Source organism: Xiphias gladius, chromosome 17 (genome assembly GCF_016859285.1).
Source record: "Xiphias gladius isolate SHS-SW01 ecotype Sanya breed wild chromosome 17, ASM1685928v1, whole genome shotgun sequence".
Taxonomy (NCBI): domain Eukaryota; kingdom Metazoa; phylum Chordata; class Actinopteri; order Istiophoriformes; family Xiphiidae; genus Xiphias; species Xiphias gladius.
Window position 1 is genome coordinate 26,111,600 of NC_053416.1, and position 24,771 is coordinate 26,136,370.

The 24,771-nt window shown below is 38.0% G+C and overlaps 1 protein-coding gene across 4 annotated transcripts in view; it reads right to left on the bottom strand.

Moving 5' to 3' along the window:
- The window catches only part of ntm (neurotrimin), a 404,384-nt gene that overhangs the window by 27,247 nt on the left and 352,366 nt on the right, over positions 1-24,771 (bottom strand). For all 4 annotated transcript variants that reach the window (XM_040151403.1, XM_040151401.1, XM_040151402.1 and 1 more), the window contains one exon: positions 15,396-15,628. In XM_040151403.1, the coding sequence (XP_040007337.1) occupies positions 15,396-15,628 (233 nt within the window). The remainder of the gene's footprint in view (positions 1-15,395; positions 15,629-24,771) is intronic.

Here is a 24,771-nt window from a genome sequence, read left to right on the forward strand (position 1 = left end):
AACAGGAGCAGAGAGTCACACCTCTAGATATGCCACCCATTTTTCAACCAGAACACTAGCTGGATGACAGCCCTTCAAGGTGGAGTGAGGTCAAGACAGTGGTGAGGAATTCAAGGAGAGCTTTAGCTCCAGGACCAAAAAGAGGTCCATACAGGCTGTATAATAAAGCTCCAGATCTCCTAAGATTCCTCTGGAAACCAATGAAGGTGGTATGGAAGCAAAAAACTATCCCAAAAGTATGGCGAAGGGCTGGAGGGATACTAATTCCTAAGGAAAAAGAGGCCTCAAAGAAGCCTGGGTGATCAATTATCTCCTACCTAAAGAAGTGGCTTGGACTTCCGTGCTGTCTCTAGCCTCACTGATGAATAGAAGTGCACAAAGGGGAGGCTGGACATGACCCTAACTGAGTCTCAAGATGGTGCGATATAAGCAACTGATTCCAGGCTGACAAATGAGAGAAAGTGGACCCTGTCTGAGGCTGTAGAGCAAGCAAAATCGCTGTCATGCATGGAGACGTTGTAGGTCGGGTGTAGCTGGGGGAGGTTGTTTTGGTTTCCGGACAAGTCATCCTACTTGACACAAAACAACATCATCCCAGCGGCGAAAGCTGGCGGTTGCTGAGGTCCACCAGCAATAGGAGGGAATGCGAAGTGCTAGGGCAATCTCAAATGCCAAACAGGGCCAATGGACAACATGGGAAAACCTGGAGTACCGTAAACTAACCTGGGAGGATCTATAGGGGATGGAAGGAAGCATAATTAGCTTAATCATCAGAGCCACCTACAATGTGCTTCCCACACCCAAGAGCTTGATCCAGTGGATTGGAGAAGATCCATCATGTCTGTTCTGCAAAAAAATGGCAACTCTAAGGCACATCCTTACTGGCTAGAAAACTAGTCTTTCCCAAGGCCACAGCAACTGGAAAGTATCATTGAGCAAAGGAGAACTGTTGCCAACACCCTATCTTCCCCAAAAAACGTCTTCTCTAACGCTATCTCCTTTATACCAGAAGGAAAACTCACAAAGTTTCCAACTACAAGGAGGGAATCAAGCCTGCTGGACACAGCCCGTGACTGGAAGATGCAGGTGGATCTAGACCAGAAGCTCAGCTTTCGCCAGAGATCATGGCAACAAATCTCAGACCAGACCTGGTCATGTGGTCTACCTCACAAAGGTTTCTATGCATTGTGGAGCTAACTGCGCCTTGGGAGGCTGTAGTGGGTGACACATATCAACGGAAAAGGTTGAAATACTCACATATAGTAGCTGAAACAGGGCAGCAAGGCTGGAGATCACAAGTACTACCAGTGAAGTTGGTTTGGAGAGGTTTTATGCCCAAATCAACCACCCAGCTTCTGAAGGAGATGGGTGTTCAAGGGCGGGCTCTATGACAAGCCGCAAGGTAATCTTCATCAAATTTAATGTAGAAAGGGCCTTTCTCAGGGCTTGAGTAATTGGTTAACTTACAGGTAAGGGTAAGTGGTAAAAGCGGAGGGGGGGACACCTGGGACACCAGATGTCTCTGTTGACCTCTATGAAGTGATTACCCCTATGGCCACTCTAGAAATCAAGGGAGTTCTGATTATTGTACGGAATAGTTACAACAAGTCATATGAGCTCAACTACACTTGAAAATTATGTCCCCACTAATCTAAACTTTAGTGTTATTCCTGCTGCAAGAACATACTTAATTTGAACAGTAGACAAGGTCTGCTTGTATGCAGCTCAGAATATTCTGCTACACGATGGAAACTGAAAATAAAAAATAAATAAAAATATAGAATTCCTCTAAGTAATAAATGAATGTATTAATATATATTAATTGTTAAGTCACAGTGTTATTTCTGTCAACATTTAAATGTGATTTTTATACATTTTGTTGTTTATTTTATGTGGATAATTGTTGATTTATCACTGGGAAATTCCCACATATTTTTCAAAATAAGACAAAACTCCTGCATACCCAACAAATCAAGACTCAAAGATTAACAGTGTGGTTCCATAAATGATTCATTGACTATATTTAAACTTCATTATGTAAATGAATTTGTCGTCTATATGTTTATGATATTTGTGTCAAGTATACCTTTCTCTCAGTTCCTGCCTTAACCTCATTGTTTTGAAATGAGACTATATGTACTTTTTTTGTGATAATGTGAATTTTAACTGTGACTACATTACACATGTAGTATTTTACCTCCATGACTTCCAAGGACAAGAACACTCACATCCCCATACTGTACGTACAGTGAGTCATTGTTGCCGTAATCATTCCTCTAAACTTGCAGTGGCAGCGATCTAAGAGATCACTGACCAACTCCAAGTTAATATATATTGACTGATATTCAGCTAAAGCTTCTATTCATTCACTACAGTTTAGCAAAGAAACGCTTTGTGGCCAATATAAAAGTGAAACTTGTACTTAGAGGTAAAAAACCCACTTGATTTGTGACTGAAGCAAAGACTTTGGATTTTGTCACCAATTTCTCCCACTGCATACACAGGAACAACCCAATCACCAGACAAGAACATTGATATGAGATGATTTTGCAAAATCCCAGATTATGTTCAATCACTTCAATCATCATGTTTCATCATGGCTATGATTAGGTCTGACACTGGACACAAACTTGAGTCTGACTTTCTCACATGAAAGTCAGACTCACTATACACCCATTCACCACACCACCCTGGACTCTTATGTTGTGCCAAAGGATACACTTTAGCACTGACCATTAAGACTGAATATAAATCGTGAGATACAGAATCCTCCTAGATTTACATAATTTTCAAAATGTTTACAAAGCTAAGGGAATTTTTGTCCTGTGTCATTTCCTCGAATGTGACCGCTGCATCTTTTTTATTTATTCGCCCCAAACAGCCAATTTACCAACTGTTAAGATATGAGCTGAACAGATAATGTCTAGCTAACAACGGTCAGACCAACCCTGTCTTTGGGATGTCTTTAATTCGATTTATGTCTTTGTCTTCATGTCAGCCTCTGACTGATCTTAGAATTCAACAAAAAACTCCAGCTCGTTTCCCTTCAGTCTTTCCTTTTTCTTTTTGTCTCTGTACGTTTCTAAGGGAGATTCATAAAGCTCCGGGATAAGGGCTAAACTTTTTTTGCTCAAGTTGAAATATTTTCACATCTTGTCATCAATTTGTGCCCCTCCAGACGAATTTGCATCTAGTCTTTCTATTGACTATGGAGTTGTGCTGCCTCTAAAAGTAGCTTTCTGTTCTGTCTGAATACACAGTTACAACACTGAGTTGTTTTAGAAAGGGATTTCTTTATGGCCAGACTGGAAAAGAAGGATGAATACAGTAGTAATGACCCATAACTCTTTCATTTACTTATGGACATGTTAATATTGTATTAAAGGAGACTTGACAATCTCTGATGCTATCTTTAAGGAAAGTCAATATTTAGATATTGTCACAGACTTCTCTTCTGTTCCCATCAGCCCCTGTCTCCACCGCCTGCTCACTGTTCATCTACCCACACCTGCCTTCCCCTAGTTGTCCACCAGATGTCCTTGGATTTTCCATCCATTGTTTCATCCACACACCTGTTCCCACGTCCTCAATCAGCCCTGCACTGCTTACACCAGCCCTTTGTCCAAACTCACAGTCAGATTGTCTGTTTTTCTTCCCAGTAATGTAGTGTTCCTCGTATGAGGATTCTCGTCGCTTGTTATTGCTTGTTTGCCTGCCAGTCAATTGATCCATTGGCCTGCTTGATTTTCTGTCCGCCTGTTAATCTACTTAACTGCATCAGCCTGTATGTCAGCATTTGGGTCCTCTACCTGTGCTGTTCAGTGTAGTTTTTATCTAGAGTCAAGAAAATAAAGACATTATTTTACCTCGTCTTTATTTTATTAATTGCTTAATTAACTTATTCATGATTCAGTGTCCACGAACAGTAAGTCTTCCTTAGCCATTAGCATGTTTCTGATGTGACTATCTTTATGGGCACATATTAATGTTAGCAGTCTTGTGTGGTGTGTTAATGTTCACATTCAGACACGCTCATTTTATAAAACCACATCTGAATTTGTCTCTGAATGACAGTGTTTTTTTTTTCTTTTGCTATCCTTGACAGATCTTTCCAAGCTATCTTTTTGTCAATTCCATTTCTAAGTAGCAAGGACACATCTCTATTTTAACATTTCACAATGATCAACTAAAAATGTATGAATAGAGTCTCACCAGTGCTTTAACTTGTTTTAGTCTCATCAGATTTGTTTGTAAGACAAAATCTCCATGAATAATTTATTGGATTTCAGCTTAATTCCCATTTAAACTTCCTGAATGACAAAAGCATACAGCCAATAGGTCAGCATTACTTCTATTTAGCTGTGGTGCAAGAGACCAAGGCAGGATCTGTGTTTGTAGAATAAAAACAAAGTTTCAGATTTATTCAATACAAACTGTCAGGTTATGAAGTGTCTGAATACTTTTGCCGCAATATTGCTAATTATAATACAGGCACTGTGATAAAGTGTCACACAAGTAAAGTCAGTCACATGACATAACACATATAAGACTTGCCCCCATGCTAGAGTGGAAAAGCAAATGTATCCAGTGTACTTACTTACAGTGGGGTTGATGCAATCAATTTTAAATACAAAAGACAGTATTATAAATTTATGAATGCTAATGTATCTAGTGTACTGCAAGCTTTATAGTACAGGTAAATACTTCAAAACCCAACATTTTCTTGACCAAACATTTTCCTGTGTATCTTTATTTTGTTTATGCCCACAAATTACCTACTGTATTGGGAAGTGTGATTTTCCTTTTGCTTTCCCATGTGTTTTAAACAGCCAATAAAATGTCTGCACATAAAAGGTTTATAGAGAACTGTTTGTGTGAATGTGTGTTGAGCCATCAGATTGGTTTTGTCTGGCCTCAATTTCATATAAAGCATGACAAATTTCCTTTTAATAGAGGTGTAACCTCAAATCATCTCTGAGAGCATATTGCAGTGCTTCAAAGACTGCCCCAAGTCAACTAACAGGCTATTGTAAAATATATATTTTATCTACCATGCGGTTGGTAGAATCTTACAGCATTTGTCATAAGATATTTTAATTAAATCGTATTTTAATTAAATAATGCAATAATTTTAATGAAAACAACTGAAAAAAATGTTAATGTACAATTATATCTCACAACGGGTCAAATGGCTACATATGAATAGACAGAGGAGTGTGTCAGTCTTCCAAGAATATAAGAACTGGTGTTGATGGGACATTCTGAAGCTTAGTAATGTGAATAAAAAATGTATTGATAGTGAAACGTGAAAAATATAAATGGATTTTTTAACTCCTATTATTGTTCTTAGTCTTACTTTGATGTGGGGGATAACCATACTCTAAGTTTTGGAACTACAGTTTCCATAATTTTTAGGAGGATATGAATAGGAAGTATAGTATAATGTTTCTATGGAGTCATTAGGGGAGTTTCCATCCAGTGTATCGCAAATTAGAACTGAATTTCAAGAAAATCAACAAAAGAAAATTCAGATTAATGCACATTTCCATCCACTACCGTTACTAATGAATTACTAAATAATTTTCCAGTCAGGTGCCGCTATTTTTCATCTCTACAGTGAAGCAAAACATTCAGTGGATGTTAAGTCATGTGCTTTATGTACGTCATGCTTTATATGCTAAGTCTGTTTTCATTTTATCAATACACCAACTTGTCTACCTCAGCCAAGCCTTCAAACTTTTTTGTGATATTTCATGTTTTTTTTTTTTTTTTTAAAGCGTTTTCACTCAGATTTTTGATGTGAAAATTGAAAATGCTCATAAAAACAGGTGGATGGAAACCCACCTAGTGAGTTACACTATGGGGTACAACTTGAGCCCTGTTGTGGAAGATTATCTACAAAGGACTCTGAACACAATTAAACACACCAAAACTCTGATAGGGTTAAAGTGAAATATTTTGTAAGTTACAATATAGGAGACAAACAAACCTTATCACAAGAAGTCAAAGGAGAGTCTCAACAGAAAAAGTCTTACAATCATATTTTATAGTGTTTCTTAAGACAAAGAACTTAGTCCCAATTGGTTATCTTTACTCCTACCCAAACACATCATTCTATAGGATAGAAACTAATAATGTTCATGTCCTGTCCATGAATTGTTCATAGACTGAACATGACACAAGCATAGCTTGTCTTATTTCGATTTATGGTAAAACTGCAGGCTGCTCCATATGTTGGCCCCCCTAAACTCAAAAACATGTGTTTAGGGCCCTTTAGAGTAACTTGTTCATGCAAAATAAAATTCTGTCAACTGATGCTGGTCTGTAGCTGACCCTGACCTGTGACCTCCCATAGGAGGGTGAACTAAAAATGAATTTTCCTAGAGATAGATTTATTATTACATATTAACACTAGGGATGAAGCTTATACTGTCCGCATGAATCAGAATTTGTCCAAACAGTAGAGTGTGGACAGTTTGCTGTGATTTTTCAGCAGCAGGATTAATAATAAACAGCATACTGTAGCTGGTATGAAAGGAGGATTCATCAATGCACTGGACAAACATCTTTCTCATTAGTGTACTACACCCAAATCAGAATCAGAATCTTCTAGATTGACAACAGGAAACAATTTATAATTTTGAATTCATTCATCCTCTCAGGAAGACAAATCCACACACTGATGACAAGTGCATTTATTTTCATGACACTGTTAAGAGAGTTTGCATTAAACATTGGAAAAAATATTCTGGTAAAAGTAAATAATATTACAGCTTTTGCTTAACTTGCTGGTCCTACCAGTCTGGTAAAAAAAAGTATGGGTGTTTGTATTTATACTGTAATCGTTTTTCTCTATAATTTAATTAGTACACGTTAAGAAACATGCAAACTTTTCACAAGGTCAGAAAACCCCTCTTAAGAAAAACTATGTATTTAATTCAAATAAGATTTTAAGCAGGACAAACTAGTTTATGAATGAACAAATTATATAAAACTGTCTAATGTTTGTACATATTTGGTTAACATTAAAAGGGTGATTTTAATGTGATTTAAATTTTTGTTTCTCTTTTGTGCTTTAAAACATTTACTTGTTTTGTTCACATCTATGTGTACCACTGTAATTACTGAAATGTTTACAAACATATTTCCAGTAATCTCTATATATTTTCTTTGATAGGCACTTGGTTGATTGCATGGTAATTAGTAATGTAAGACTGTTTGAGAGAAGTGTGGATACACCCAGAACATGTATGATTTTACAGATAGCAAACTTGCAGGCATTAGTATAGAGAGTCGGTGCAATCTGAGAAGATGATCTGCAATGACAGTATCAGAGCCTGAAAATGAAAATGACCTTAATATTATCTTGTCTGAAAGGCAAAAACAATGATAGTCTATGAAATGCAATGAAAAATGCACTTGCATTAATACTTTGACCTGCTGTATGCTGTTTGTTGTATGAGGTAAAATTTGAACAGTCAAGACCCTGGAGAGGAAGACCAGCAGCTACCTCTGCAGATGGCTGGGTCTGCCACGTAGCTTGTGCAGTGTAGCACTTTATAGAAGGACCAATAAACTCCAGCTCACGATCAGTAGCCTCGACGAGGAGTTCAGGGTTTCCCGCACGACAGGCACTGCTTTATCGGGACTCCAGGGACTCCAGAGTGTCTGCAGCAGGCATTATTGTGCGAACAGGCAGGAAGTGGAAGGCCCAGGAAGGCCTGAAGAGGAGGTGCGGGCAGGAGTCAAGAAGGAGTCAAGAAGGAATGGACCAGCAGAATGGTGGGCATGTGGCAGCAGGGAGCATGGAGTAGGTGGGAAGGTGCACTGGAGCGGAAGATAACTTGGTCTGACATATGGCAGGCGGAACCCCAGCGAATCAAGTTCATGGTACAAGCTGTGTATGATGTCTTACCCAGCCCAGCAAATTTCCACGTGTGGGGCAAGAGTGATACTCCAGCATGTCCTCGGTGCCCCAGAAAAGGTTCACTGGAGCACATCCTCAGCAACTGCCCAACAGCCCTGGGGGAGGGCTGCTACTACTGGCGACATGACCAGGTGCTGAAGCCAGTTGCAGACCATCTTCAAAGCCATGGCTAACATCAAGAGCATGCGCAGCCAGAGAAACATCGCCTTTATCAGGGCTTGGGAGCAGCCTAGGCCACAGCCTAGGGCACAGCCCAGTTCAGCAGCTGGTCTGCTCACCTTTGCATCAGACTGGGAGCTGCGAGTGGACTTGGGGAGGCAGCTGAAGTTCCCAGACCACATCATAACAACTTTGTTGACGCGAGATGTGGTGCTAACATCAGCCTCTACAAAGCAGTTGCTCCTGATAGAGCTCACAGTTCCCTGGGAGGACTACATAGAGGAGGCAAATGAGTGGAAGCGGTCTAAGTACCAGGAGCTGGTGGAGCAGTGCTGGTTGAGAGGCTGGAAGGCTAACTGTGAGCCTGTTGAGGTGTGATATAGAGGCTTTGCTGGCCGCTCACTGTGCAAGGTCTTCACCCTACTTGGCGTCACTGGAGCAGCAAAAAGGAAGGCCACCAAGTTCACCATGGAAGCTGCAGAAAGGGCATCCAGATGGCTTTGGATCAGGGAGAGCGATCCGTGGGCCAAGGCTGCTGGGAAACAAGCCGGGGTCTGATCAGCCCTGGGTCACCTGAATGAGGGTGTATGATGTTGAGAGACCCGAAACACACAATGACCTCAGGAAACATCACTGATGATGTGTTCCAGCACATCCTAAGATGTATCTTTCAACCTACATGAAAAATATCAGGGGACTGCAAAAGTCACTGGGATTTGTCCTCTGGACGCTGTGGTTATACTGTATGTACTAAATTTCATGGAAATCCATCCAACATTTGCTGAGCTATTTCAGTCTTGACAAAAGTGAAAAAACAGACTGACCGATCAGCTGAGGAACAACAATACCATCCCTAGAGCCCTGCCAATAGAGTGGCTGAAAAAGGTATGACTATAAATCGTTTAGGCCACCATGTCATTCACAGTTCTGGACAGATTAACAATTTGGGAAAATAAATGTGCTCAGTAAAATTATATGTGTGTATACACACACACACACAAACACACACACACACACACACACACACACACACACACACACACACACACACAAACACACTTTTACATATACATGACAAACTTTCTCCACTACTGGCTACAAGGCTGAAGGACTGAAAAACTGGCTTCAGTCAGGTGGGAAATACTTTCATTTCTTGTGTTGTCTAGTAGAGAGTGGCAGCAGCATAAGAAAAGCATACAGTAACCTCACACATTGTATTGTGACTGACTTTACTGTTCAAGTATTCCTCAGCTGCCTCAATTAACCCATTTTCTCCTGTTTTTGCTGTTGCCAAGCAACAGTGAGTTAGGACTATATTCAAGTGTTGTTTTTTTTACTCAGAGTTTAAGCTTATTTATTTTAAACAGTGGGAAGATGTTTCACATAGATCATGGCGGGGGTTGAAGATAGCATTCGGTTTCAAGCCAACAAGTCCTCCAACATGAACAACCATGTAGGTTGTTTTTCCCTACCCTCTGATATGATCCATATCCATAAAAGACCACTGTGTAACTTGTTGCTTTGTTGCCTTCTCCTAAGGTTTTGATGGAATGAAATAAACACTTAACTATCTATTTGACCAATTTAAGTTAACCATAAACAGTAGCTCTTTGATACCAAACCCAGCATATCTTCTTATTCAGTGCAGCTCACAATACACTTTCCCTGATGTTCACAATAGCTCTGTTTATGCCTCTTTTCAATGAAGGTGAGAATGCCAAAAAAAACATCTTAAAAAAGTGAATTGGGCTTCATTCATTAAACATTTATACACAGATTTGATTTAAATGTATTCCTTAAAAAAAAAAAAGAGCTTTTGTCATTAATGTTTTTTCCCCCCTTTCTTCCATTCTTTCTTTTTTTTTCTTTTTTTTTTCAAGACAGAATTGATATGCATATTCTTATTATGGCTTGTTGTGAGTTCTAGGTCAAGAAATAGAAGAACTCAGCTGACATTCAATACAAATATTACAACAGAGTTCTTAACAAATAACAAAAAAGAAGTGCTTTGTACCAGATAATGGCATGTGGTGTAACATTGTGGCTGGGAGATGTTTTTTGCTCAAAAATCCTAAATCAGACTGCCTCTATTTTCACGACCACACACGATTAATTTAAAGACTATTCATGCTTTAAATTATCTTTATATTATCGTAATTTCCTCTTCACTTGTCATTGCAAAACACTCAAGGATCATTTACATGTGGTTCAGAATACAACTGCAAATCTTTAGACCAAGTCTTTAAAATGGTGTCATGTAACTCATTATACTGGCTCCCCATCAACTTCAAAATCCAATTCAAGATTCTTAGAGATCTGTATGATCAGAACTATTGCAACCTGTTTTACGTGTTTCTTCTGTGGGATATCTTTGAGTAGAACACAAGAAACAGATGTTCCTGAGGTGTGATGCATTTCAGTCTACCCCAAAAGGTTCACCACCCTTTAAATGCCAAGGACTCTATCTACTTCCCACAGCTATAAATTATCTGTGAGATCAGCACGCAGCTTGGACCAGACACCAAATCTGTACTGGTTTTTACGTGTAAAGACAATCAAAGACCTCTTGGAAGAGGTAGAAGATAAAACCGGATTAACAAGTGACTACTAATGGCCCTGGAGAGCCATATTGGAGACTAGACAGGCCCCTCTAGGAACAAAGGGGGTGCTGCCCTGCTTTGAACATTAGGTAACCTCTAGAACTCTCTTTCAACCTACCTGGAACAACATACAAACGAATATCAAGATGGGATTAATAGGAAAGGGAATCCAACCTTACATTTGGACCGACAGAACCAAGGAGGAAACTGTCATACCAAAAGGAGTGCCTCAACACATAGAGTAAGTTCACAGGAAGTGGACATTCAAAAGTCGCTCCTTCTGGCTATCTCTCTCTTCCACTCTTCCCTAAACAAAGGACTCTGTTCAAAAGAAACATCTCTGCTCTCAAAAGGCTGCAATGCCATTTCTTTTTTACTTTTCTCTAGAGCTGATGTAAACAGGGGATGTTTGGTCCCATTGTAATTGCCCGGGCATCGGGACACCAGATCTTTAGATCTTTCTATTAAATACTTTTTATTTAGTAACAAAATGCAGTATTTATGAAATTCCCTTAAAATTCAGAAGGCAAGCACGTCCATGGATTGGCCTCTCTGAATCTCTGTCCCTAACTTCCCCTATGAAAGATCATCACTGGAATGCAACTTCACTTTTCCTTTGTTACTGGTGCAATAGGTGTCTCCTATTGTCTCTGTGTTGCCCCAAACTTCTACAGAGCAATCTTCATCTCCACACCTGGTGGCTGCAGCACCTTCTTCCTACACTTTTCTTCTGCTAACCGGGTGAATTCAGAAAGTAAAATCGGCTTCTCTATCCAAATTTGACTCTAAATTTATCACCGCTTTCACCAGCTGCTTCCAGGGACGGTCAGATCATTATTTTATGAATAAATAAGGTGGTTCTGCGTAATAATTCTGATTAACCCTATCACTTTTCCCCAAATTAAGCTAATTTTCCCCACACTTGTATCTTTATTTTTTGAGGCATACTGTATTCTGATATAGAAAAGAAAATTGTATTTACTTCCTCATGTGGGCGTTTCCTTATGGGTGCACGTGGGCAAGAACAGTTGAAAGGTCTGCACAAGTTTAATTTATCAGATTTTTTCTTCTTAAGCAGTTTTCATGAACAAATTTACAGAAAAATAGAAAACACTTATGAATGAGACCCTATATTATGTAATATAAGGTGGCTTTTGTTGGATAAATTGATGGATCTTTATTATTTACTTGCACAAAATCTAGGGACTAATAATCTGACACTGGCGTTTGACATCAGATCAGTTACTGTGATCAGACATGGTTCCAGGAACTGACTGCTCATGTTGCAGAGCCATCGTGACCCTCTGATCAAATTTTCTAAAAGAGAGGGAGGGGAGCTATTTCTATATAATGGGCTCTGTTTAAAACCACAAACAAGTGCTTATCTCCTTCACAAAAGTTGACATCACTGTGCTTATGAAGCCAGTTTCACTGATCATTTCATTAGAGCTGCTGGTTAATTTACAATCTTGTAACAGCAAGATAACCTTAGCGCTCTGACAGCATCAAGTTCTTATGGCTTTAAATGACTCTGCATACATAAATACAGTCCTCTAGTTAGTGTCTGAGTTTGAAGACAATCAAATCACCCTGTATATACAGTACTTTATAAAAAAGATCCAAATTACTTTGACTTTTTTGTTCCTGTGAATTTTGATAATTACCATGTGAAAATGACAATCTGATAATAGCACCAAAGTGTTGTTTATTTTAACAAAATTAATTCTCAACTTCCCAGTTGCATGTATATTTAACCCATAGAATATTGCCACACAGAACTGTAATGCATTCCCTCATATCTTTTTTAATTGTATAGAACGCCAGCTGAATGACTGATGTCACTCTAACAATGTCTGATCAATCATTGAGACTGGTGGCATTTCAGACAGTTGTTCAGGTTAAATATATGAAGTTGCACTTCAAATGCCATCATGCAAAGAGATTGACTCCCATTCTGTTGGTTTTTTGTATTTAGTTTGGCAAATATTGAGGAAGACTTTTGCTTGCTCAGTTTCCAGCTTTAGCTTTCTAAAAATTTGAGCTTTCAGGGCAGAGTTAATATAAAGCCTTAAAAGACCTAAAACACACGGACATGGCAAAGAGTGTTGGTACCCTTACACCTAATTTAAAGAAAGCTGTGTGTTTCCTTAAAAAGTGTTGAAATTATAAGCTCTTTTGTCGTTTACTCCCGCATCCCTTTGGGAATAAAACGAAGAAGCTGTGAAAAGACCTGAATTATTGCTTATTCTACAAATATCTTCTAAAATGGCCTGGACAAAATTATTGGTACCCCTTAGAAGTGGTGATAAATAAGTGGATTGTAGTGATATTTCCATGGGATCACAGCCAACCTCACTTGAACAGAAGGATGGTACATCAGCTGTGTGTTCACAAAAGAAAAAAAATGAAGCTTTCAAAGAAAAGAACACCATCCCCCTTGTGAAACATTGAGGAGGCTCATGCATGTTATGGGGTAACTTTGCTGCATCTGGCACTGGGTGCCTTGAATCTGTGAAGGGCACAATGAGTCCTGATCTTAATCCAATGGAACAGCTATGGAAAGACCTGAAATTTACACTTGGGAGAAGGCACCAATCAAACCTGAGAGAACTGGAGCAACTCCCTCAGGAGGAGTGGACCAAACTGCCAGCTGAGAAGTGTAGAAGTCTTATTAAGAGCTACAAAAAGCAACTTGTCTGTTCTATTAAATATGGAATAGAGAATAGTGGATGCCAACTTCAACTAATTTCAGAGAAAATTGTGGTTTTTCTTCTTTAAGTGGAAGGTTACCAACACTTTTGACTGTATGTATAGTTTTGAAGATGATAAATTGTGTGCAGAAGATGAAGAAAAAAACAAGGAAGAACAAAACATATGTTTCAGGACTTTTGGGGATCTATAAGTAAGAGCTCTCAGAAGAAGAGGAAACTACCATTAGACTTACCTTCACCTTAACATAATGTAAGTCACCCTCCCTAGTTAAGAGGAATACTGAGCTGGTTGTTAAAGATATCTCTCTTTTGAACTGTAATGACCCTGGTGTCAATACCAGTCAAAGTGCTCTTCAGCAAGATCCTTAAAGCCTGCAGACATGTGCATCTGCTCACTCCTGCCCCTGTGACCCGACCTGTTACCTACATTGAATATGTATGTGTGACTTAAAGGAATAGATACAGTAACTAATTAATAGGTAATTAATATGTTTATATGTTTATATATATATATATATAAATATATATATATATAAATATATAAAACATGAGGTGAGCTAGATGTTCCTAATAAACTAACAACTAAATGTACGTGAGGACTCTGTTATTTATTACAAATTCCTGAATTATTTTTTTTTTTTTTTTCTGCATGGCTGGGGTGGACTCTTATCCCACTGACTGGCAATCCTCCAACCAGAGAGGAGGAACTAATCAGTGTAACCAGCTGGTGTAGTGTTTGGTTCTCCATTGCACATGGCTTTCACTGCTGCTGTAAAAGCTCAGTGATACTTACAAAGGCTGAAACTGTAAAACAGGACAGTGTAGTGAATAGGCCCTGGGTCACCTGAACTTTACAAGTTTATTCTAAGTAAGCATACTGTATAAAACAGGTACAATAAGTAGATATCCGCTTGTTTGTTATAACTGAAATACATTTACCATAATGCTCCTTTAAAATCCATTTCCAATGCCTGGGGCACTATCAGGTACACTACCAAATGTCTTTTACTTCACTACAAAGCAGAACAAGAAGAGATTTTTCGTGTTTATTTTATTCAGTCCAGAAAAAATTATTGATAAAAAAAATATTGATAAAAGAAAGCTCAATGTAGTAGTGGTGTGGTTCTAAAATGCAGGTGGTGTTGGTCGATCTGACTTTTTTTCTGTGTCATTAATGTTGCAATATTTTTGTTCGGCATCATGTTGAAGAAGAAGACTGAGAGCACAAGAATTCTAAACTTGGCAAATAATAACTGTTTTTTTCTCTGTAATGAACTTGGGGATGGCATCTTATGAGCAGCACTTTATGCTACATGGATCATCTGCAAATTAAATTGGTAGTATTAAACCTCTCTCATCGTTCTATGAGTATGCAGCACAGAGCTCCTCACTGTGCTCTGCATCTCTGGGACGACACTATTACAACTCCACACATCATTTTAGCCAAAGCATCTTAACATCTGGTATTCCCCATTAACTTCACCCAACGTAGTGAATGAAGAACACACTCCCCCTCCCTCTCCTTGAGCAAGGCATTTAGCCTCTAATTGCTCCAGTGGAGCAATGAATGAGGAAATGAGGTTCAAGAAAGAGAGCACGTCTGTTTTTCGTCTCTGGTTTGTTCACTTATGCCCTCATGTGCTGGTGCTCAGGAATAACACAACCATCAATCATACAGTGTGAATCAACACAACACAAAAATATACTATACTATACATAAATAGATCACTACCTCAGTGTGATGTGGGTAATTGTGCATCAGAGAACTAGCATGTTCATTAAAGGATCTTTTTTACAATGTTACATTAGACACCTACCAAGCTGAGACTAGAAAGTCCAAGATACAGATTTATAGCTGGTAGCAGGTTAAAAAGGAATAGCAGTTTTATAGAAATTCAATGAAAGATTTTCTCAAAATTCATACTATTACTACTGGTATTTAGTAGCTTAGTAGTAGTAGCAGTAGTTCCAGCAGTAGCAGTACTACATATGTGTTACCTTGAACGAGGATGTGCACTGAGGTGGTTCTTGGTCGGCTGCTTGTCTGGACCGCGCACACATACTGCCCCTCATCTGTCATGTCCACATTTTCAATCTTGATGGTAAATTCCTCTTGATTAAGGGTCACTAGACTCACTCTGGGATCCACCGACCATTTGTCTTCTCCAGCATACAGTATACTTGACCGGTTAAGCCATGCTGTGTGTGTAACAACGTCCCCTTGTGCACACCTGTGAAGAAATAAAAATAATGTTGAAAGTAAATGTTATTTTAAATTTACAGTATATGAAGTACTCATACATGTGACATCTGCGTCTAATATTTCTTGCTTGAAATAATGTTTACAATCAGGTCAAGTTAACAGTTCAAATACCATGTTTTTTTTCATAAAAAATTATTTCTCTCCCTCCAGTACATACACTCAGTTGGCAGTTTATGAGGAACAATACCTAAAAGTAGTGCAGTCTAATGCAACAGTGCTGCCATCCATCCATCCATCCATCCATCCATCCATCCATCCATCCTTCCTTCCTTCCTTCCTTCCTTCCTTCCTTCCTTCCTTCCTTCCTTCCTTCCTTCCTTCCTTCCTTCCTTCCTTCTTTCCTTCCTTCCTTCCTTCCTTCCTTCCTTCCTTCCTTCCTTCCTTCCTGAAGGCAATAATGTTCAGTTTGTGTTGAAACTGTTTCAGTGAGGTGTTGGTTCAACTTTATGGTCATTTTGGAGACTGTAATTTGTCATGGTGTTGAACTGTATTGTGTTATACAGACAGGTGTTTTTATTATTCTGTCAACCCCATTTATATTAACGAGGGTGGGCTAAATAACAGCTAGGTGTTCCCAATAAACTGACAACCAAGTGTACAGGACTCTTTATTAATTATTGCAAATTCCTGAATTTTTTTTTTTTTCTCTGGCTGGGTGGGACACTCATCCGATTAATTAGCAAACCTCCAACCAGAGAGGAGGAACTAATCAGTGAAACCAGCTGGTGTAGTGTTTGGTTCTCCATTGCACATGGCTTTCACTGCTGCTGTAAAAGCTCAGTGATACTTACAAAGGCTGAAACTGTAACACAGGACAGTGTAGTGAACAGGCCCTGGGTCACCTGAACTTTACAAGTTTATTCTAAGTAAGCATGCTGTATAAAACAGGTACAATAAGTAGATATCCGTTCACTTATCAAATATCAAGGCAATTTCCAATGCCTGGGGCGCTCTCAGTTACAAACCATGTGTCTTTTACTTCACTACAAAATCACCTTTACTAAAATGTTTTCAGTAAAAGAAGGAAATTTTAATGTATAGTTATATACTGCTATACAGCAATGAAATGGGATTATTAATGGCATTTGAGAAATTAGCAAACATGTTAACAGCTTGCTTGAAATATTTGACAGTTTTTTCGATAAACTTAGTAACTAGACACATTGAACACATTGAAATACACTTCTCGAGCAGTCATCAGGTTTCTTTTGTTAATCTGCCCACACACTTGGTTTTTGACATTCAAAACTGATTGAGACAATAAGCTGAAACTGCACTGCTGTGCTCTACTGCAGTTACAACAGATTGGTTTCACCAGTCACAAAATGCAGCTTTGATACAGGGGCTGGGTCACTGATCTTTGACTGTTTCCACAGAGTAACACATCTGCTATATTTCCAGACAAATCTCTGGATCCCACTCAGAAAGTACCATCAGAGCTGCAGAAAAAAAAAGAAAAAAAAAAACTGAGATAAAGAAGTATAACTTATAAGTGAGTGTGCCAATGGAGAAAGACATTCATAATTTGTACAAACTGTGCTTTTGGCTGCCAAATGCCTGTTTATCATCTTAGTTTATTTAGCTCTCAGTAGGCTATTTCAACATTTAAACAGTTTAGAGTGGTGGCAATGTAACAGGAGTTCAACGCTTTGTAGCTGAAAGAATCTCAGCTGTATTTACACAGTGTCACAGCTTTTGTTACAGCATCAGTCACTTCTACTTCAGCAACTGCAGTAGGGTCAATGGCATCCTTGGGGTATTTGTGGTGCTATGCTGGAGAAGGAGGACAAAACTGGTCTGTCTGTCTGTCTGTCTGCCTGTCTGTGTGTGTGTGTGTGTGTGTGTGTGTGTGTGTGTGTGTGTGTGTGTGTGTGTGTGTGTGTGTGTGTGTGTGTGTGTAATCAATACACAGGAGCAATGGCCTTTAACAATAATGGATCAAAGTGTATGTCAGATGGTGAGGTTGTCATTTTACTATGATAAAGTAGATTCAAAGTAGAGTTTTCATTTCTAATGGCTACAGTGAATTAATTTCTGAGCTGTAAATGTATTTCACAGTGCAGACACAGTACTAAATGTTAACCTTTATAAATAACACCAACAGCAGCTGGGTTTGAACTGTGATTTCCCTGTAACTTTCCTTTAAAATACCTCTGGTAAGCCTAAAAACAAGAATTGATGTTTAGAGATTTTAAGGTCACCCACAGACTTACAAGGACACATGCTTGCATATACATAGATGCTCACTCAGGTGTAACAATTGAAGGTTGAAAACATTTCTTGGAGGAGATCCAACACACAGCCTCTTTGGTGAGTGCCGTATCTACTCTGTCAGCCTGAATGTCCTTGTTAGGCTATTACCCTTAAGAGACAACCTCTTTTTGATTCTTGATGAAGCAACATATCAATTTCCCACCGCTCCGCTAAAACACAGGAAACAGGGTACAGTCACACACAGGAAGTCAAACTTCCTCTATTTCAAACCAAAAAAGAAGGTATAATTCACTAAAAAGCACAATTCAAACCTGATTCTGTTTACCTTAATTTTGTTACCTAAGATCAGCATGATCACCCGTGGCTCCCTCTGTTCACATGTTGTGTTGCATGTAATTTTTCATGTAAAGTATCTTTCAATTTTTCATCAATTCCTTGATAATAATGGTTTGATCATTTATGAAGAGTACCTGGACAGCAGCTGGAAATCTTCTTGTTTTTTTTTTGCTGCTGGATGTATACTGTAATGTTTTAGTACACTGTGACACTGCTGGGTGTGGTTAGAGGTGCAACAGACAAACCTACAACCAAAGAGGTGAGTAAAACAGATTTTCACTTTAGTTTATGTGATTCTTTAAACTCTGACATAATGTTATAAACCCACATACTCAGGATTTCAACTGTTTCTCTGCAGCTGACAGTGTGAATATGTTAGTGCTTGAATGCTTCAATGGAGTGTGTAGGCCCTGAGGTTTAGTTACTTTATGGTCATGCTTCCTAATGTACCATCTGGGTATCCATGAATGAAATATGGGAAAATACAATATCTTTCATTTATTGCAGACTATTTTCATGCTTTCATACCTAGCTCTATTGTGTGAATAAGAAATATACTGAATACATCCCACTTTGATATATAAAGTCCCATGGCAGCTTAAACCAACAAGCTTCCACGAGAATCCACTGCCTCGATTTCCTAGACATGCTCAAAGATAGAGGAAGAAGTCCTAAAGAGAAAATTTTCACAGATGGACTATAGCAGAGAATAAAATGTGCCCAGACGTGTACCATTTGATCAACAAAGTTACAACGTAGTTTCTGGTACATTACGACACAAGTTTTTGCACATTTTAAAATACTGCTGCTTAAGTTGAGGGGCGCTCCATCGATTTTTTACAGATTCACATATAGTTCATGATGAAGGTTAGATCTACTTGGTACAAAACGGTGGCTCTGGAGGGAGTTTTCATAAATTTGATAAAAATGATCCCAATGATATCATCAGCGTTATTTTTCAGACTCTACTTGCGCTTGAGACTTTTTTTTTTTTTTAAAGGAAAGCCTATGATATAAACTGGAGGTGTGGAGTGTGAAAGACACAGGGACTTAGGAGGTAATGGAGGTGTACTAGAAGAGGCTGCATGAGCTGAATTATGTGAAATGGAGGATCCTTAGTTTCTGTAGCTTGAACCGTGTGTCTAAAGTTCTGAAAATCTTTGCCTCTACTCCTTAGATTGTCACCTCTTTTCTCTGTCCTCTCGTACCCCCCCAACTTTATGGAAGCACCATATCAAATTGCTGCAGTACCCCTTTAAAGTAAGTAGTACTTGCTCACCACGACAGAAACCTTGGTCAATCTAAGGCAATAGTGTCACTCAATGCAGTTTTCATGGCTGGGAGGCTGATGAAGGATCATGGCTGGTCTGTTTACACCGTCCACAGGCAAAGTAAGAGTATCTGCTCTATATACATTCTGGTCACTAATCTATAAATGGTTGAATTACAAAAACTGACTTACAAATCAGACATCATCTTAATTTAGTTGATAAGTATACTTCTCCATCAACAAAATTTTGCATTCCAAAATACATAAATCTGATCTGCCTTTTAACAAGTGAATTTTTAAGGAGATTTGCATAATGTCACTTACACTCACAACTTTGGTCTCTTGATGACAGTTAAAGAGAAACTACTATGTTTCAACAAGTTTGAAAGTGCTTTTATGCCTTTGAGACATTTGAAAAGAGGGGTTTCAGTTCATACCTTTCTAGTTCAGACATATAGACTTCTAGCTTACAAACTCTTTAGATTTTGCTTGTTTTGCTACCCACATTACACTGATATTCTATGTTATATTATAGATTAATTATATAATTTATTTTCTTATTACTTTTTCCAAGTTTCCTCTACTTCCCCCACATTTGTCTTGAATAGTTTTTGTTCATTAGGGAGCAAAGATGTGCTGAGTCTTACCATGGCAACAATACAAAATACTAAAGGTATGCTACCATCTTATTTTGTTTTTAACAAAAAAAAAAATGAAAAACAAAAACACCACATTTGAATAGTATTTTAAAAAGACTAGAGTCCAAAGATGTAAAGTGTCTCCTGAAGTTACCATGGATCATTATTAACCATTGAGATAGCTGGACTACTGACACGGGCAGCAGTGCAACAGAATCTAGGACTAAATTGGTGATCATATGAATTTTGAAGAACTCAGTAATCTCCCTGTTTACTTATCAGTCTTCAAGGTCAAGGCCATGGTCAGTGCCTCCTACAGAAAGGCAGCCTTCAGGGTTTTTCGTTCAATTTGTGAGGGTCAGTGACACAGTTGAGGGTATCTTCCAATTTCTTCCAATTTCCAATTCATGAGAAACTCTGTGCAGTCATGTTGACTGAGTGGGAGTGCTGCCTCTTTGAGTGTGATGAAAGAGTACAAAACAAGTCATAAGATATAAGATTGCATTTGCTGGTCTCTCGATAATCATTAAATGAGGAGGAAAGAAGGGGAAAGAGAAAGTAAAGCTCCAATGCCTCTTTTGTTAAGTTTTTCAGTACATTGGTAAAGTCTACATGTGCAGAAATTCATGCATAAATGACCATTTTCTTCAGCACTATACTAAATGATCTGGTGGTGACATTCTTGATGCCACACCAGAGAAAATGTTCAGCAGATAATGCGAATGATACTTATTAATATATAATTTTAGAACTTTATTCAAAAGAAAATCTGGTTTGACTCTGGTTGTTATTGTTATAGAAACTATATGCCTCACCAGCTAAATCCCCCCAGGAGAGCAACAATAAGAAATATGAAAGGATAAATATTTTACATACCATATATTCTTCCCTTATCACTTCTGCACAGATGGCAAAAAAAATAATAATCTAAATAAATTGCCAATCCTCTCATAAGCATGAGAGGAGGAAGGGAAGGAGAGATGTGAGATTGGGAGGTGAAAATGTATCCGTAAGCAAACGGCTTCTCCGCTGTCCTCCTCATGTGTTTTCTGACAGCAATGTGCAGATCATTAAAAACACATGATGCTTGTTGCTCCACAATTAGATGTCACCAGCAAACTCTGTTTGTATTGTGGATCAGTTGAGGTAATGTTTAATGCTATATCATCAGTAGCTTTGCTTCCGGGAATACAGCCCTCATCTCTTTTGACATTCAGTCACTAAAGAGATTAACATTATCGACTACTGACTAACATGCACTTGAACTGGAAATGTTCAAGGTATCCCTTTTCAAAACTACAACAATAGAGGAAAAATCTTCCATATCTTAATGTGATGTAGGCTTGGTTCAATGATTGGACAATGTTAATTCATTTTTGAAGAATTTCATAATATAAAATAATCATGTATTATTAATAATTAAGTATCAACGTGTGTGTTCTTTTAAGGAGCTGAGAAAAACTGTCACTCAGTTCATTCATTAAAAAAAAACAAAAAAAAAAACATAATCCAGCCAGTGATTACCAACAAAATGCATTTGCTGTTGCAATTTAGTTGTATATTAACATATTAAATTCTAGGGCACAAGAATGTGGCTAGAGTTGACCCCTAATGGTGTGTCTTCATAGAGTTTCTCAGTCGTCCATCTTGAAAGCTGCGTTCCAATTTGAATCAATCCAGCTGTCTACACATGCTGCATAATGGTTTGTGTTTTACTTGCTTATAGCGACCCGGAGTGTAGTTTTATGCTTCAGGTCTATTTTCCTCAATTTTATGCCTGTAACCACATTGATTGTGTATCACGCTCAAAACGCTTCCAAAACTCAGCTGAGTTTATAGTGCTGCTCTGCTAATGTGCTGCTCATGCTACATCGCCTGTGTAGACAAGGTGTAAATATCATTCATTCATATGATCTGTCGAGAAATTTCATACTGTCAGTCGAATCACATGAGCTGGGTCATTATACAAGAGAGCAAGGCTAACAGCATGGAAGACTATAATGTTTTACAAACCAAGTCTTGTCTCAGCATTAGCCTATTTTGGTGACTGATCTAAGTAACTGCTTTACAAAACTGTCCTCCTTTAAAAATCCAGCCTATAGGTTGTCTGTGCAGCAGCTTTTTACAACATATAGTTACATTTTATTGCTACGCAACATCCAGTGGTACAACATGGACTTTGTCCATGTTGGGAGGAGGAGGTTGAGGTGGATGGATGGGTTGACAAAACACATGACTTTCGCACAGGAGACTGCTCTTCATTTCCTGGTTGAAACCAACATTGATTCTTTTATCCGTGACCATTCCACAACCTTAATTGTGTTTATTTTTGTAACCATGATAAAAAAAGGTCCTGTAACCATAAGGGAGTACTTATCTTAACCTAAACCATGATCTTTTCCTCAACTTAACCAAGTAGTTTTGGTGCCTAAACATAACCAAACTGTGGTTATTTTTGTTATCACGACGGAGATCCAGTATGCCTGCCGCTGGTAAGCTCCTATGGGTCATATCTGAGGGTAGGGACAAAGAACCTATATGGTCATTTAAGTTGACGGACTTTTTGAAGGAAACGCAGTGAAGCGCAATGTGAATCTTTGGCTGACAGTACTGGCAGAAACCTGGGTTAAAACAATGCTAAAGTTAGCTCTCCTTGGCAAGCTAAATTTAATGTTTCTCAGTTTAAGAGCAACATTTCAAGTAGAGTTGCGGAATCCAAAAAGAAAAGCGCTTACCTCAGTTTGCATCTAAATGTGTGGTCAAACAGGCTCCTGCATCAACTACAAGTGTGTCTCTGACACTGAGACATCTACAGATATACAGCTGAGGTAAAATGACATCGAATGCTGATACTTTGTATTGGTAATAGCAAGGATCGAGTATAAGTGAGAATTCAAAAAGCTCGGAGTCCTAACAAATTACTTCATAAGTTTAATTTTTGACTGTGGAGTGAGGACACACTGCTGCTCCACTCTACACACTGACCATATTCATACCATTAAAAAATTAAACACATTTTGTATATAACTGTGGGTCGTTAGCGACATTACACTGATATTACATTGTCTAATTCAGTCATTTTTTTTCTTTTAAGCCCTCAGCTCCCTGGTATTCCTCAAACTACTTGTGTTTAACAATATTCTGATGTTATGTCAAATGTAAAAAAAGACAAAAATCATTGTTTTTCTAAGAATTTTAGCATTGTGTCACAGTAAGATGCTGGGTTACATGCATTAAACCTGTAACGTGGGTTACAGGTTTAATGCATGCTGACCAGACCAGCATTTTCTTTGATATTACTGTGTTTTGATAACTTTGGCTCTGTCAATGAGGATTTACCTGAGGCTTCTGATGATGTGGATTTCGTTTTTGTCCCATTCATAAATCAGATCATTTAAAAGGAGAGGAGAAGAAAACAGCCAGAAAGGATTTAGCTATTTTATCCAAGTGTACCCTTGGACACACTGTTTCTTGCAGAGCAGTCAGAATAAATGATAAGTATTTGGTGGTTAAATGTGGCTAAAATGTACAATAAAGCCAAGCTTAATCCAGATTTTCAGGGTAATATCCTGCAGCCATTTATTTAGAAAAGTGGAAGTAACTGATGGTGTTACACAACTGCAATTATTCTGCTCTAAAAAGTTCATAAATGTGAAAGGTGTGACTTAACTGAATGTTACACTGAATTCAATTTTTTTTTTAAAGTTACAATAAATGTCTCATGCTTATCATAATCAAGACTGGATATTATTTTGTCTTGCATAGATCACAGGGTAATTAAAAAGTTAAATATCACTTATATGCATCCGAGTGGGGCAATGTCCATGTGTCATCATGAGAAGAATGCATAGATAATTTTTAGAAAACACAAATACAATTGTGCTAAACTGAACCATTTCCAGATAAGAAAATCCATTTGCATAGCAGAATGGCAAGAAAAAAATGTATATGGTCAATTGTCCATTTATTAGATAAGGATGGAAATATATTAAGGCAAGGAATTTACTAATAAACACAGTTAATTAATTAATTAATTAATTAATTAAACACAACCTTAATTGTTCATCTACAGCATATAAAAGCAATATAAAAGCCCTTCGCATTGCACTAATTAATACAATTGAAAGTAATTGAAATTAGAAATTCTCCATCAACTAAATTACAGCAACTGGACACTGGAGGAATATATTTTCCCTAAATTTTAATCAAAAATGTTATAATAATCTTCTAAGAAATAGTTTCAAAAAAGTTTTGTACCCAGGTCCAACAAGACAGAAATCTTAATTTAATGGGTTTAACACAAAAAAGACATCATTGTAATAAGATCCAGTTATTGAGCCTAACTTTAAAGAAATCCTAAATGAAATACATAAATCCAAGTATTAGACTCAGATTTAATTTAGATTTAAATAATTGCAATTTCTGTAAATCAGATATTGAGACACCTGAACCCTGGGGGGGGTTCTGTTAATTACACTATGTTCATGGATATAAACAGTATGCCCACCATATAACACAGCTCTGGAGAACATGAACCATACCCAAGCTTAAACATGATGCCTTACCAACTAAATACAAGCTGAAATAACCCTGTGTTTTCTTGTCTTTATTTATATATTAATTTATTTTACACTCCATGATTATGAAATTGTA